Here is a 14,346-nt window from a genome sequence, read left to right as displayed (position 1 = left end):
GTTATGGACTATGTGCACAGTGACCAGTGGCAACAGAAAATGGTTATTTATAGGAGCCTGAGATGTGAATGAAAAACAAGAGACCAGGGGCCTATAATACTATGCAGCTAGATAATTATATCCTGAATTTATTTCCAATAGTGGGCTTCACCTAACCAAACCGTCTGTCAAACAGAAACTGTCCAACGAATCTCGATTACAACTCACTAAGTTAAGAGAGTTGATTTCAGCCTGGCTACGTGCACGCTCTTGTGTCAGAGGTGGAGATTACAGTGTCCGACCAATCACAATCATGGATAAACTGGAAGGCAATTTACGTCACAATTAGGGAATTTGTTTTTTGGGTTCAAAACTATAAAAAAAACTGTACTGTTTTCCTTTTATTTTAACTTTTCAAAATAATTTCTTGATAAACTATTAAAAACAATGCAATTTAACTAAAAATAAATCTTGAATGAAATAAATAAAGGAACAATACAAATGAAGAAGCCTATTAATTTAAATTATGGCTCTAGTAAACTATGCAAAACTAAAAGTAGTTCTTTTTCTTTTTAAAAGTGCAACTGAAAATGTATTTTGTGCTTTAACAATTGGACTTTTAAAAAAAAAAAAAAAAACTGTTATCGAACTGTATTTACGTCAGATATTTGTTTGGACCAGCAGAGGGCGCTGGTAACCCAGTGGTCGGTTGGCATGCAATTATTCTGTGCAGTGAAGAAGAGATGCTATGCTAGCAGACAGAGCTAATAGAAAAACGTGACTTTTACAGATATTCACGTAATATTACAGATTGAGATGTAACGATTAATCGCAAGGCAGTTAAAAATCGATTAATAGGTATCACGGTTGATATCGATTTTCTGAAAATTGAATCGCAGTACTTTTTTAACCAGCAGAGGGCGCTATCCACAAGTGTAGGCGGAGTCTACTAATACTTTCTTTCTGGCCACCTTCTACTCTTAAATATGTTAATAAATGATTCATTACCCCTTTAGCACCAACAGAATATCTGTAATATTACTTGAATATCTGTAAAAGTCACGTTTTTCTATTAGCTCTGTCTGCTAGCATAGCTTCTCTTCTTCACTGCTAGAATATCTGCATGCCAACCGACCACTGTGTTACCAGCGCCCTCTGCTGGTCCAAACAAATATGACGTAAATTAGTGCAATCACGGTTTTTTGTTTTTTTTAAAGTCCAATTGTTAAGGCACAAAATACATTTTCAGTTGCACTTTTAAAAGAAAAAGAACTATTATGCAGTTTTGCATTGTTTATTATAGAACCAGAATTTAAATTAATAGGTTTCATTTTCATTTGTATTATTCCTTTATTTATTTCATTCAAGATTTATTTTTAGTTAAATTGCATTGTTTTGAGTAGTTTATCAAGGAATTCTTTTGAGAATGAAAAATAAAAGGAAAATAGTACAGTATTTTTTAGTTTTTTTCCCAAAAAAAAAAATTTGTCTACAGTCCCATTTTGTGAAATAAATCGAGAGAATCGTATCGTGAACCCAGTAACGTGAATCGAATCGTATCGGGAGTTGAGTGAATCGTTACATCCCTAATTACAGATATTCTTTAGGTGCTAAAGGGGTAAAGAATCATTTATGAACATGTTTAAGAGTAGAAGGTGGTCAGAAAGAAAGTAGCAGCAGATTCCTGCCCGCCGCCTGAGCAGTTGGACAAGAGAAGGATAACTAGTACTGCGATTCAATTTTCAGAAAATCGATATCAACCGTGATACCTATGAATTGATTTTTAACTGCCTTACGATTAATCGTTACTTCCCTAATTAAGAATTGAGTGTTTACAAGGTCAGTTTAAAGAAGATTTAACTTTTATTCTGAATTAAAGAGGAATAAAAGTACCAATGTAAACCATCAATGAAAAAGCTGCTTAACCTCCCACTTTTCTATAGCAAAAAATACTTCCTACGGGCGCTGCACTAGTTTCCTAAAATTTTCCATTGGTAGCGGAGTGACCACAGTCACTGAGCGCCACAGCCAATCAGTGGAGAGCTGAGACTGATGACATTGTCACTGTAGAATTAGATCTGATGACATCATTACTGTGGATGAGTCTTTTCTGGCTTTGATTACAGTCTGGCATCCATTTATCTCTGAGCACGTGTGAATTTGGACCTGTGACGGGAGCTGGAACGATATATATAGAAGTTTGCTCTCATTTTGTGCATTTTCTGTGCATCTAAACTGACTTGTGGAATCCGAGTTCGGACCAACTCTGTTCTGCCCATCTGTAAGTTACAGTCTATGTGTGTGTTTCTTTCTGTATTTAAGTGTGTTTCTCTGTGTATGTTTTTTTCTGTGTATCTGTATATTGTGTGTGTGTTTGTCTGTAATATGGTACCATCAACTCTATTCACTGCACATCGGATTGTTATTATTTGATCTTATTTTTTTATATTTCTTATACTGTTATCGAGTTGAAAAGGTCATAGCCAGAGTAAATATTTAGTATGTGCAAAGTTACAGTCAAATTAAGTCATGATTAGTTTGACATCTGGAAAGGTTTGTGTCTGTTTCCCCTTCCAAAAGTATTGTATCGGATTGTAAACCTGTTTCTTATGTTTACATTGCCAAAGCAAGTGGGACAAAAAACGATTAAGCGTAAAAAAAAAAAAAAAAAGGAGAGCTACATTTGTGATGTGCAAAACAATAAAATAGAATAAAAAATAACAAAATAATTTACAATTGTTATGAGTGTCATAAAGTGGCACAAATATCAATGCATCCTGTTGTGCAAGTACATACATACAGTACATGTACACAAACACCTACATATGTATATATTCATACATGCATGGGCAGACTGTATATATTGTCTGCCCATGCATGTATGAATACAGACTTCCTACGGGCACTGCACTAGTTATTATTAAATTTAGTTAAATTACAAATTATTATAAATATATTACAACCTGAGATGAAAGCAGCTTTTCTCTTCAGTGGGTGTGGTTGTGTGTGTCTCTGAGCAATGCTTTATTCTTCCAGGAACTGGGTCAGAGTAAGCACCAGGACCAATCTCAAAGAGAGTAAGGAACCCCGATACATACTCTTGTCAGATTTGATAGAAAGAGGAATCCACCATGAACTGTGTAGAACTGATGGAGATGGAGGAGCAGGGCAATACGTCCTCTGTGCAGTTCAAAGAGGACAAGAAAAGTCTCTCCAATGTAGAAGCTCCAACTAAAGCAAAGCGTAGACGAAAGCGGAATCGGGCACAGAGGGTGAAGAGTACAGTCCAGGATCAAGGACGCTCTGAAGAACTGGTTCGGATTACAGACTGGGAACAGGGACAGACCAAAGGACTGGGTCAGAATATAGACCGGGATCAAGGACTGGCCAATAAACTGGGTCAGTGTATGGACCAGAACCAAGGTCTCTTCGAAGATCTCAAAAAGAGTAAGGAACAGCGAGATGTGCTCTTGTCAGATTTTATAGAAAACTTGGAGGAATCCACCATGAACTGTGAAGAACTGATGGAGATGGAGGACCAGGACGATGTGTCCTCTGTAAAGTTCAAAAAGGACAAGAAGCAGCTGGACAATCTCTCAACAGAACCGAAGGAGAATGATGTCCAGGAAGAAAGTCTCTTTGAAGAACTCCATCAAGCCAAAGTACAAACCGCCAATGTAGAAGCTCCAACTAAAGCAAAGCGCAGACGAGCGCGGAAACGTGTAAAGTGGGTGAAGAGTACAGTCCAGGATCAAGGACTCTCAGAAGAACTGGCTCAGATTACAGACCGGGAACAGACCAAAGAACTGGGTCAGAGTATGGACCAGAATCCCTCATTAGAACCGAAGGAGAAAAAAAAAAGAAAAAAAAAAGACAGAGAGAATTGTGTTCTGATCGAGACGGAGGTTCGATCCTACAAGGCACTTCATTCCGTCTCTTCACATTTCTTTTCTTAATGTGTCTAATTCTATCTCTGTTTCTATTCACTTAACTTCCTTCCTGTCTCTCAAACTTTTCGTACTTTTCTGTGTGTATGTGGGTGAGTGATTAGGGTTCACGCCGTGTGCTCCTGTTTGCTCCACATACATTTTTTTGAAATTTTATGACTTTGCATTATGCTGTGCAATGATTTGACAATAAAATAGTTAGATTTGATTAATGTCTAACTGTTTATTGCTCTTGTATTTGTGTTCTTTGTTGTTATTGTTTTGTAAACAATAATTCGAAAGTCAGGTTTCCTTTGTGACAGAAAGAGGCCTGAAATACCCTTGTATATAGTATATAGTCTGCAGCTTCCCACCACTTGGTGGTAGTGAGGCTTCATTCAGTTTCTGAAAAACAATGTTTCCAGATTGGGCGGTTTTCTGTCGAAGGTTAACACTGCAAGAAGTGCAGTCTTTTATAGACAGCAATGTAAGTTTTGTTATTGCAATTAAATAAATGAAATTATTTTATTGCATAATTGTGACCATCACCAACCCTCCCTAACCCGTGTTAGGGAGGGTGATGGTGGCTCAGGTGGTAGAGGGTTGTCTTCTGATTGAGAGGTTGGGGGCTGATCCCAGAACCTGACTATGTGTCGAAGTCTCCTTGGGTTAGACACTGAACCCTAAGTTGCTCCCAGTGGTTGACTAGCGCCTTGCATGGCAGTCTTGTCCCACTGGTGTGTGGCTGTGAGAGTGATTGGGTGAATGAGCTGATATGTAAAAGCCCTTCGAGACTGCTTCAGTGTGGTGATAAAGCGCTGTATAAAATCTAGTCCATTTACCATTTAGTCCATTTAACAACGGGCAAGGAGAACTTTATTATAGGGAGGATATAAAGAGAGAGGGCAGTGTTACGGGAAGGGAACAGGGAAGAGGGAGTCAGGGTAGGAAATGGAAGTGGTGGGGAAGAAGTGACTGCTTTAAAGTGAAATGTGATGTTATAGTTGTGTATATTGTGCTTACTGTGTTGTGAAATCCATTCAGCCAGTCTGGTAACAAGTATAATGATGGTGGCAGCGATGAGGGAAGGAGTGATGGTCATACCTAAAATTGGTATTTGGGATCATCGTGTCTAAGGGTATGCCCAGTACGAGTTTATCCCACATTCTAAGACATGCCAGTGCGTCCATGACCAAAGTTTGTGCAAGATCCGCTTCTGCGAACACAGACGCCACCTGGCCGCCAGGCCAGCAGAAAGAGCGGGGGCCAAGAAGCCCCAGGCCACCCCCCACGACCAAGCACCCCCCAAGTAACTCCAGAGACCACAGGCTGGGAGGCAGCCACCCCCCCCCCCCCCACACACACACCCAAGAAAGCCCCAAGAGCCCAGCGCACCTCGCAACTGACTCCAACAGGAAAGATTATTTTTGTCACCTTATTGTATTTGCATTGGGACTGATTTTGGTAACTGTAACCCACTTATTCTATGGCATTTGCTCGTCAAATTAAAAACTAGTTTGTGGTTTTGTGTGTTCAGAATCTCAATCAGCTGCTGTGCGTCTTTCAGTACCGCAAGTGTGGAAAGCAGCGAGGAGAGAAAAAAAGAGGGGAGGGAGGGAGAAGCGCTCTGTATGTGCATAATTTTGATTTGTTTTAAATTGTTTTGAATTTAGTCCTCATACAGGTCATTTGTGATGTACAGTAAATAACAAAATTTATTAGGCCTACACGGCTTAAAAGAGCACCTTTTTACCTTCAGTTGGCATTATTACTAATCTGGGCCTGACACTAGGATGCCAGAGGTTCATTTTGCAATTTGCCTAGCCTATGGTTGATTTACTGCACTCTTGTTGGTTGCAATTTGCAAAAACCTATTTATCTATCATTTATATGTGGTTATTTGATGCAGATATCAAGCTCTGGGTTTGTTTTCCATTGCATGTGTTGTGATTTTGCGGGTTTAAACGGGTGTCTGGCAACTTGTTGGTTTGTGCTGGTTAGGCCCGAGCTCCACGAGCTGGCGAAGGGCCTCTTGATCTCATAGTGGCCACACTACGAGGGAAAGAGCAGAGCCTACGCGCACACCACGTGCCCGTCAGTGACCAGGGACCCTTGTCATGTCGTAGGCATGCCCCTGCGCATTCCAAAAATGTTCTTTCTTTGTTTGTTTCCCAGTGTCGGAACCAACTCACTTACTTTTCACCCACTGAACAATTATGTAGAGTCTCAAAAATTCAAACAAATTTCGTGCACCTCTCTAATTTCTGGCTATTTCCAATTTAAAAAACACAAAAATCTGACATGCCAGTGCCCCAAGTACGCCAAAAGTATATTACGAGATAGGAACTGCCAAAAAAATAATTAATCGTAGAATCATGAAAATTGACACAGAAGTAGACCATGACAAGACAAGTAAAAAATATTATCCAGACCACGCCCAAAAACACACAGGAAGTCCAAAATCTTGAATTTAAAATTGCTAAATTTCTATTGTCACTCAGGTTGTATTTTAATGCATTTCTCCTCTGGCGTTTCACTGACGGGGTTCAAAATTGCTGGAGATCATCTAGAGAAGTGGGACACTGAAAGTGATCCATGGATTGTGGATAACTTTTACAGTGTTTACAGGGCGGAGCTGTGGATTTTGATCAAAAATGACAAAATATTCCATTTTTGGATAAATGCTCCCATTTGCACAAACAAATTTTGGTTTGCATCAAATGTGAATCAGTTGTTAAACTCCCGGCCCTAAACCAGCTCAATGTGGAAAAATGGACCCCTACAGAGTGAAGCGAATGTCCTATTTTAACACACTTGTCCTCGGGCGTTTCACCGACAGGGCTCAAAGTTGCTGGAGATCATCTAGAGAAGTGGGACATCAAAAGTTAGCCATTGATTTTAGATAACTTTTACGGTGTTTGCAGGGCGGAGCCATGAATCTTGGCCTAATTTTGTATCTTTTTTTTTTTTTTCAAATGCTCCCATTTGTACATACAAAGTCGGATTTGCGTCAAATGTGACTCAGTTGTTAAACTCCCGACCCTAAACCAGCTCAATGTGGAAAAATGGACATTGGTGCGTTAGTGCCCCCTACAGAGTGAAAAGAATTTAATATGGGCAAACGTATTTTAACGCACTCCTCCTAGGGCGTTTCACTGATGGGCTCAAAATTGCTGGAGATCATCTAGAGAAGTGGGACATCAAAAGTTATCTATAATTTTTGATAACTTGGATTTTGGCCAAAACCTTTGAAAATGTATATATATATAAAAAAATTTTAAATGCTCCCGTTTGCACATACGAACTCCAATTTGTGTCAAATATAAATTAGTTGTTAAACTCTCGGCCCTAAACCAGCTCAATGTGGAAATACGGAAATTGGTACGTTAGCACCAGTGAAGACAATTTAATACGGGGAAAAAAATAAATAAAAAATATCTGGAATTTTTCACAAACTTCTGTTTTGGCCTCTCGATCAAAAAAGCCATTGAGACTCATGCTTCATTTTTTATTGTGTTATTTTGTATCGAGATTCTCTCCATTTTGTGTTCATGGGAAATTGGCCAAATCTTGAAAATCGTCAGCTCAAACTTGAATACGCTCCTCCTGGGGCTGCTATTACTACTACAACTCCAGCATAGTTCTTGGATGTGTTAGTACAACAACAAAAACCATAAATATGTCTAAGTTTATATTTCAATAGTACATATCTGTCTAAACAAATCAATAATAATGTATTGATATATAAAATTGATATATTATGTCTTTGTATGAGCTTGAGGCAGCGCATCAAAGGTGGCACAGCGAAGGCAGCGCGGCGTAGGCGAGGACCGTTATTATTTGACCACGCCCATTCCATTTTTTTTTGGAATGGGCGTGTTCTAAGATGTGATTGGGCTGGAAACTGTCAATGGAATCTGGCAACACTTTTGAACACGCTCCAATAAGCAGCAGCAGAAAAAGACAGGTGCAAAGTCTTGGCTGGAGTTATGGAAAAGTTTTTAAAATGAAAAAGTGAAAATGGGAGTTGTAGCATGTTAAACATTGACAGTTAGTAGAGCTTGTAGAGAATTTTAGATTTTTTTGTATAGAGCAAAAATGAAAACTGATAAATTGTCAAATTAATCAGCAGGTTATAAGTTAATGTTTTCAATTTCACTTAATTTAAATTGTATATACAGTTTATTTATTTCATTTGATACTTATCATTTTTAATTTATTTATTTTATTACCAAATAATTTTATCTGAAATTTTCTTCAGTTTTTTGAGTATCTAAATCAAAATATTTTGTGATTTTATTTATTTTTTGTTAATAATATTGACTCCTTTATGTGTTCTTGTAGCAAATTGATTTGTTCTATTTGCTCACCTGTTCAGTGTTGTTGTATGTGCAGGTTTACATACACAGTAAAAAGAAATGTCTTTGAGATGATCACAGTGTATCATTTATTTTACAAGGTTTTAGCTGGTTTAACTGTAAGTGGACTTGATTTAGTTATTGAATACATATCAAATCAAGACTCGGATTAATTGAAATGAAAGTGTTAATATTTAAAAGGGCACGTGGTCACTTTGTATTCGGACAATGGGGTCCCGAGGTCAAAAAGGTTGAGAACCCCTGATCTATATGAAGCAATACTTGTGAAAAATGAAAGTGTATCACTGATAAAAATGAGTTTGGTAAAAGTAAAGTCACAAATGGAAAAATTGCCAACTGAAGTATGTAAGAAATAAAGATAATGAAAAACAAAATAATAACAAAAAAAAATGATAAACATTCAGAGTATTAAACTAATATAATATGTAAATAAATTCTGCAGTATGTAACATAGTTGGAAACGTCAGTTATGGACTATGTGCACAGTGACCAGTGGCAACAGAAAATGGTTATTTATAGGAGCCTGAGATGTGAATGAAAAACAAGAGACCAGGGGCCTATAATACTATGCAGCTAGATAATTATATCCTGAATTTATTTCCAATAGTGGGCTTCACCTAACCAAACCGTCTGTCAAACAGAAACTGTCCAACGAATCTCGATTACAACTCGCTAAGTTAAGAGAGTTGATTTCAGCCTGGCTACGTGCACGCTCTTGTGTCAGAGGTGGAGATTACAGTGTCCGACCAATCACAATCATGGATAAACTGGAAGGCAATTTACGTCACAATTAGGGAATTTGTTTTTTGGGTTCAAAACTATAAAAAAAACTGTACTGTTTTCCTTTTATTTTAACTTTTCAAAATAATTTCTTGATAAACTATTAAAAACAATGCAATTTAACTAAAAATAAATCTTGAATGAAATAAATAAAGGAACAATACAAATGAAGAAGCCTATTAATTTAAATTATGGCTCTAGTAAACTATGCAAAACTAAAAGTAGTTCTTTTTCTTTTTAAAAGTGCAACTGAAAATGTATTTTGTGCTTTAACAATTGGACTTTTAAAAAAAAAAAAAAAAAACTGTTATCGAACTGTATTTACGTCCGATATTTGTTTGGACCAGCAGAGGGCGCTGGTAACCCAGTGGTCGGTTGGCATGCAATTATTCTGTGCAGTGAAGAAGAGATGCTATGCTAGCAGACAGAGCTAATAGAAAAACGTGACTTTTACAGATATTCACGTAATATTACAGATTGAGATGTAACGATTAATCGCAAGGCAGTTAAAAATCGATTAATAGGTATCACGGTTGATATCGATTTTCTGAAAATTGAATCGCAGTACTTTTTTAACCAGCAGAGGGCGCTATCCACAAGTGTAGGCGGAGTCTACTAATACTTTCTTTCTGGCCACCTTCTACTCTTAAATATGTTAATAAATGATTCATTACCCCTTTAGCACCAACAGAATATCTGTAATATTACTTGAATATCTGTAAAAGTCACGTTTTTCTATTAGCTCTGTCTGCTAGCATAGCTTCTCTTCTTCACTGCTAGAATATCTGCATGCCAACCGACCACTGTGTTACCAGCGCCCTCTGCTGGTCCAAACAAATATGACGTAAATCAGTGCAATCACGGTTTTTTGTTTTTTTTAAAGTCCAATTGTTAAGGCACAAAATACATTTTCAGTTGCACTTTTAAAAGAAAAAGAACTATTATGCAGTTTTGCATTGTTTATTATAGAACCAGAATTTAAATTAATAGGCTTCATTTTCATTTGTATAGTTCCTTTATTTATTTCATTCAAGATTTATTTTTAGTTAAATTGCATTGTTTTGAGTAGTTTATCAAGGAATTCTTTTGAGAATGAAAAATAAAAGGAAAATAGTACAGTATTTTTTAGTTTTTTTCCCAAAAAAAAAAATTTGTCTACAGTCCCATTTTGTGAAATAAATCGAGAGAATCGTATCGTGAACCCAGTATCGTGAATCGAATCGTATCGGGAGTTGAGTGAATCGTTACATCCCTAATTACAGATATTCTTTAGGTGCTAAAGGGGTAAAGAATCATTTATGAACATGTTTAAGAGTAGAAGGTGGTCAGAAAGAAAGTAGCAGCAGATTCCTGCCCGCCGCCTGAGCAGTTAGACAAGAGAAGGATAAATAGTACTGCGATTCAATTTTCAGAAAATCGATATCAACCGTGATACCTATGAATTGATTTTTAACTGCCTTCCCTAATTAAGAATTGAGTGTTTACAAGGTCAGTTTAAAGAAGATTTAACTTTTATTCTGAATTAAAGAGGAATTAAAATACCAATGTAAACCATCAATGATAAAGCTACTTAACCTCCCACTTTTCTATAGCAAAACATACTTCCTACGGGCGCTGCACTAGTTTCATAAAATTGTCCATTGGTAGCGGAGTGACCACAGTCACTGAGCGCCACAGCCAATCAGTGGAGAGCTGAGACTGATGACATTGTCACTGTAGAATTAGATCTGATGACATCATTACTGTGGATGAGTCTTTGCTGGCTTTGATTACAGTCTGGCATCCATTTATCTCTGAGCACGTGTGAATTTGGAACTGTGACGGGAGCTGGAACGGTATATAGAAGTTTGCTCTCATTTTGTGCATTTTCTGTGCATCTAAACTGACTTGTGGAATCCGAGTTCGGACCAACTCTGTTCTGCCCATCTGTAAGTTACAGTCTATGTGTGTGTTTCTTTCTGTATTTAAGTGTGTTTCTCTGTGTATGTTTTTTTCTGTGTATCTGTATATTGTGTGTGTGTTTGTCTGTAATATGGTACCATCAACTCTATTCACTGCACATCGGATTGTTATTATTTGATCTTATTTTTTTATATTTCTTATACTGTTATCGAGTTGAAAAGGTCATAGCCAGAGTAAATATTTAGTATGTGCAAAGTTACAGTCAAATTAAGTCATGATTAGTTTGACATCTGGAAAGGTTTGTGTCTGTTTCCCCTTCCAAAAGTATTGTATCGGATTGTAAACCTGTTTCTTATGTTTACATTGCCAAAGCAAGTGGGACAAAAAACGATTAAGCGTAAAAAAAAAAAAAAAGAAGAGCTACATTTGTGATGTGCAAAACAATAAAATAGAATAAAAAATAACAAAATAATTTACAATTGTTATGAGTGTCATAAAGTGTCACAAATATCAATGCATCCTGTTGTGCAAGTACATACATACAGTACATGTACACAAACACCTACATATGTATATATTCATACATGCATGGGCAGACTGTATATATTGTCTGCCCATGCATGTATGAATACAGACTTCCTACGGGCACTGCACTAGTTATTATTAAATTTAGTTAAATTACAAATTATTATAAATATATTACAACCTGAGATGAAAGCAGCTTTTCTCTTCAGTGGGTGTGGTTGTGTGTGTCTCTGAGCAATGCTTTATTCTTACAGGAACTGGGTCAGAGTAAGCACCAGGACCAATCTCAAAGAGAGTAAGGAACCCCGATACATACTCTTGTCAGATTTGATAGAAAGAGGAATCCACCATGAACTGTGTAGAACTGATGGAGATGGAGGAGCAGGGCAATACGTCCTCTGTGCAGTTCAAAGAGGACAAGAAAAGTCTCTCCAATGTAGAAGCTCCAACTAAAGCAAAGCGTAGACGAAAGCGGAATCGGGCACAGAGGGTGAAGAGTACAGTCCAGGATCAAGGACTCTCTGAAGAACTGGTTCGGATTACAGACCGGGAACAGGGACAGACCAAAGGACTGGGTCAGAATATTGACCGAGATCAAGGACTGGCCAATGAACTGGGTCAGTGTATGGACCAGAACCAAGGTCTCTTCGAAGATCTCAAAGAGAGTAAGGAACAGCGAGATGTGCTCTTGTCAGATTTTATAGAAAACTTGGAGGAATCCACCATGAACTGTGAAGAACTGATGGAGATGGAGGAGCAGGATGATGCGTCCTCTGTAAAGTTCAAAAAGGACAAGAAGCAGCTGGACAATCTCTCAACAGAACCGAAGGAGAATGATGTCCAGGAAGAAAGTCTCTTTGAAGAACTCCATCAAGCCAAAGTACAAACCGCCAATGTAGAAGCACCAACTAAAGCAAAGCGCAGACGAACGCGGAAACGTGTAAAGTGCGTGAAGAGTACAGTCCAGGATCAAGGACTCTCAGAAGAACTTGCTCAGATTACAGACCGGGAACAGGGACAGACCAAAGAACTGGGTCAGAGTATGGACCAGAATCCCTCATTAGAACCGAAGGAGAAAAAAAAAAAAAAAAAAAAAAAAAAAGACAGAGAGAATTGTGTTCTGATCGAGACGGAGGTTCGATCCTACAAGGCACTTCATTCCGTCTCTTCACATTTCTTTTCTTACTGTGTCTAATTCTATCTCTGTTTCTATTCACTTAACTTCCTTCCTGTCTCTCAAACTTTTCGTACTTTTCTGTGTGTATGTGGGTGAGTGATTAGGGTTCACGCCGTGTGCTCCTGTTTGCTCCACATACATTTTTTTTGAAATTTTATGACTTTGCATTATGCTGTGCAATGATTTGACAATAAAATAGTTAGATTTGATTAATGTCTAACTGTTTATTGCTCTTGTATTTGTGTTCTTTGTTGTTATTGTTTTGTAAACAATAATTCGAAAGTCAGGTTTCCTTTGTGACAGAAAGAGGCCTGAAATACCCTTGTATATAGCATATAGTCTATATCAGTGATTCTCAACCATAGGGCCGCGAGCGCCAACTGGGTCGCAAAAAACTTTCAGTTCCTGTGGGCCTCGAGGACCACGGGACCACAATGCAGCTTCCCACCACTTGGTGGTAGTGAGGCTTCATTCAGTTTCTGAAAAACAGTGTTTCCAGATTGGGCGGTTTTCTGCCCAATTGGGCTATTTTTGTTAACGTCAAGTGGGGAAAAAATACATTGGGCGGGTGATACAAATTTAGGCTGCTTTTGTCCACATTTGGTGAGTTTTTAATATTGTGAAAACAGCACTCTCTCTCTCTCTCTCTTTAATGAATGAATAGCCTAAATAAATATATAATTGATGTGAGTTGTATTTAATCGGCAACTCTTTTTTTTTTTTTTACTTTGTCTGCACATGCTGTCGAAGGTTAACACTGCAAGAAGTGCAGTCTTTTATAGACAGCAATGTAAGTTTTGTTATTGCAATTAAATAAATGAAATTATTTTATTGCATAATTGTGACCATCACCAACCCTCCCTAACCCGTGTTAGGGAGGGTGATGGTGGCTCAGGTGGTAGAGGGTTGTCTTCTGATTGAGAGGTTGGGGGTTCGATCCCAGAACCTGACTATGTGTCGAAGTCTCCTTGGGTTAGACACTGAACCCTAAGTTGCTCCCAGTGGTCGACTAGCGCCTTGCATGGCAGTCTTGTCCCACTGGTGTGTGGCTGTGAGAGTGATTGGGTGAATGAGCTGATATGTAAAAGCCCTTCGAGACTGCTTCAGTGTGGTGATAAAGCGCTGTATAAAATCTAGTCCATTTACCATTTAGTCCATTTAACAACGGGCAAGGAGAACTTTATTATAGGGAGGATATAAAGAGAGAGGGCAGTGTTACGGGAAGGGAACAGGGAAGAGGGAGTCAGGGTAGGAATGGAAGTGGTGGGGAAGAAGTGACTGCTTTAAAGTGAAATGTGATGTTATAGTTGTGTATATTGTGCTTACTGTGTTGTGAAATCCATTCAGCCAGTCTGGTAACAAGTATAATGATGGTGGCAGCGATGAGGGAAGGAGTGATGGTCATACCTAAAATTGGTATTTGGGATCATCGTGTCTAAGGGTATGCCCAGTACGAGTTTATCCCACATTCTAAGACATGCCAGTGCGTCCATGACCAAAGTTTGTGCAAGATCCGCTTCTGCGAACCCAGACGCCACCTCGGGCTCGAAGAGGCCGCCAGGCCAGCAGAAAGAGCGGGGGCCAAGAAGACCACGCCCATTCCATTCTTTTGTTTATTTGACTTTATCAGTCCATCAGATATAAATCTCTATATTTCCTATAGGATGTCATCAGTAAA

The 14,346-nt window shown here is 38.3% G+C and overlaps 2 protein-coding genes across 2 annotated transcripts; both read left to right on the top strand.

The window, feature by feature from the left end:
* Positions 1 to 1,838: 1,838 nt before the first annotated feature.
* LOC114459336 (uncharacterized) lies at positions 1,839 to 6,771 on the top strand. The gene is made up of 4 exons (XM_028441624.1): positions 1,839 to 2,260; positions 3,016 to 3,884; positions 5,907 to 5,999; positions 6,745 to 6,771. The coding sequence occupies exons 2-4, from the start codon at positions 3,111 to 3,113 to the stop codon at positions 6,769 to 6,771; spliced, it is 894 nt and encodes a 297-aa protein (XP_028297425.1). The 5' UTR covers positions 1,839 to 2,260; positions 3,016 to 3,110.
* Positions 6,772 to 10,809: 4,038 nt separating this feature from the next.
* LOC114459334 (titin homolog) lies at positions 10,810 to 12,626 on the top strand (the record flags this gene model as incomplete). The annotated part of the gene is made up of 2 exons (XM_028441622.1): positions 10,810 to 10,992; positions 11,746 to 12,626. A coding segment is annotated over exon 2 (786 nt), but the record flags the coding sequence as incomplete, so codon positions are not given.
* Positions 12,627 to 14,346: the final 1,720 nt, after the last annotated feature.

The sequence above is a fragment of the Gouania willdenowi genome, unplaced genomic scaffold, assembly GCF_900634775.1.
Source record: "Gouania willdenowi unplaced genomic scaffold, fGouWil2.1 scaffold_298_arrow_ctg1, whole genome shotgun sequence".
Lineage (NCBI taxonomy): Eukaryota > Metazoa > Chordata > Actinopteri > Blenniiformes > Gobiesocidae > Gouania > Gouania willdenowi.
Note: the sequence above shows the minus strand (reverse complement) of the source record. Positions and strands in the feature narration are given on the sequence as shown.

Coding starts and splice junctions, on each gene's coding strand:
- LOC114459336 (XM_028441624.1), top strand. CDS start 3,111: ATGAACTGTGTAGAACTGATGGAGATGGAGGAGCAGGGCAATACGTCC. Junction 3,885..5,906: donor GTGTTCTGATCGAGACGGAG/GTTCGATCCTAC, acceptor TGTGCTGGTTAG/GCCCGAGCTCCACGAGCTGG. Junction 6,000..6,744: donor TACGCGCACACCACGTGCCC/GTCAGTGACCAG, acceptor TTTCACCGACAG/GGCTCAAAGTTGCTGGAGAT.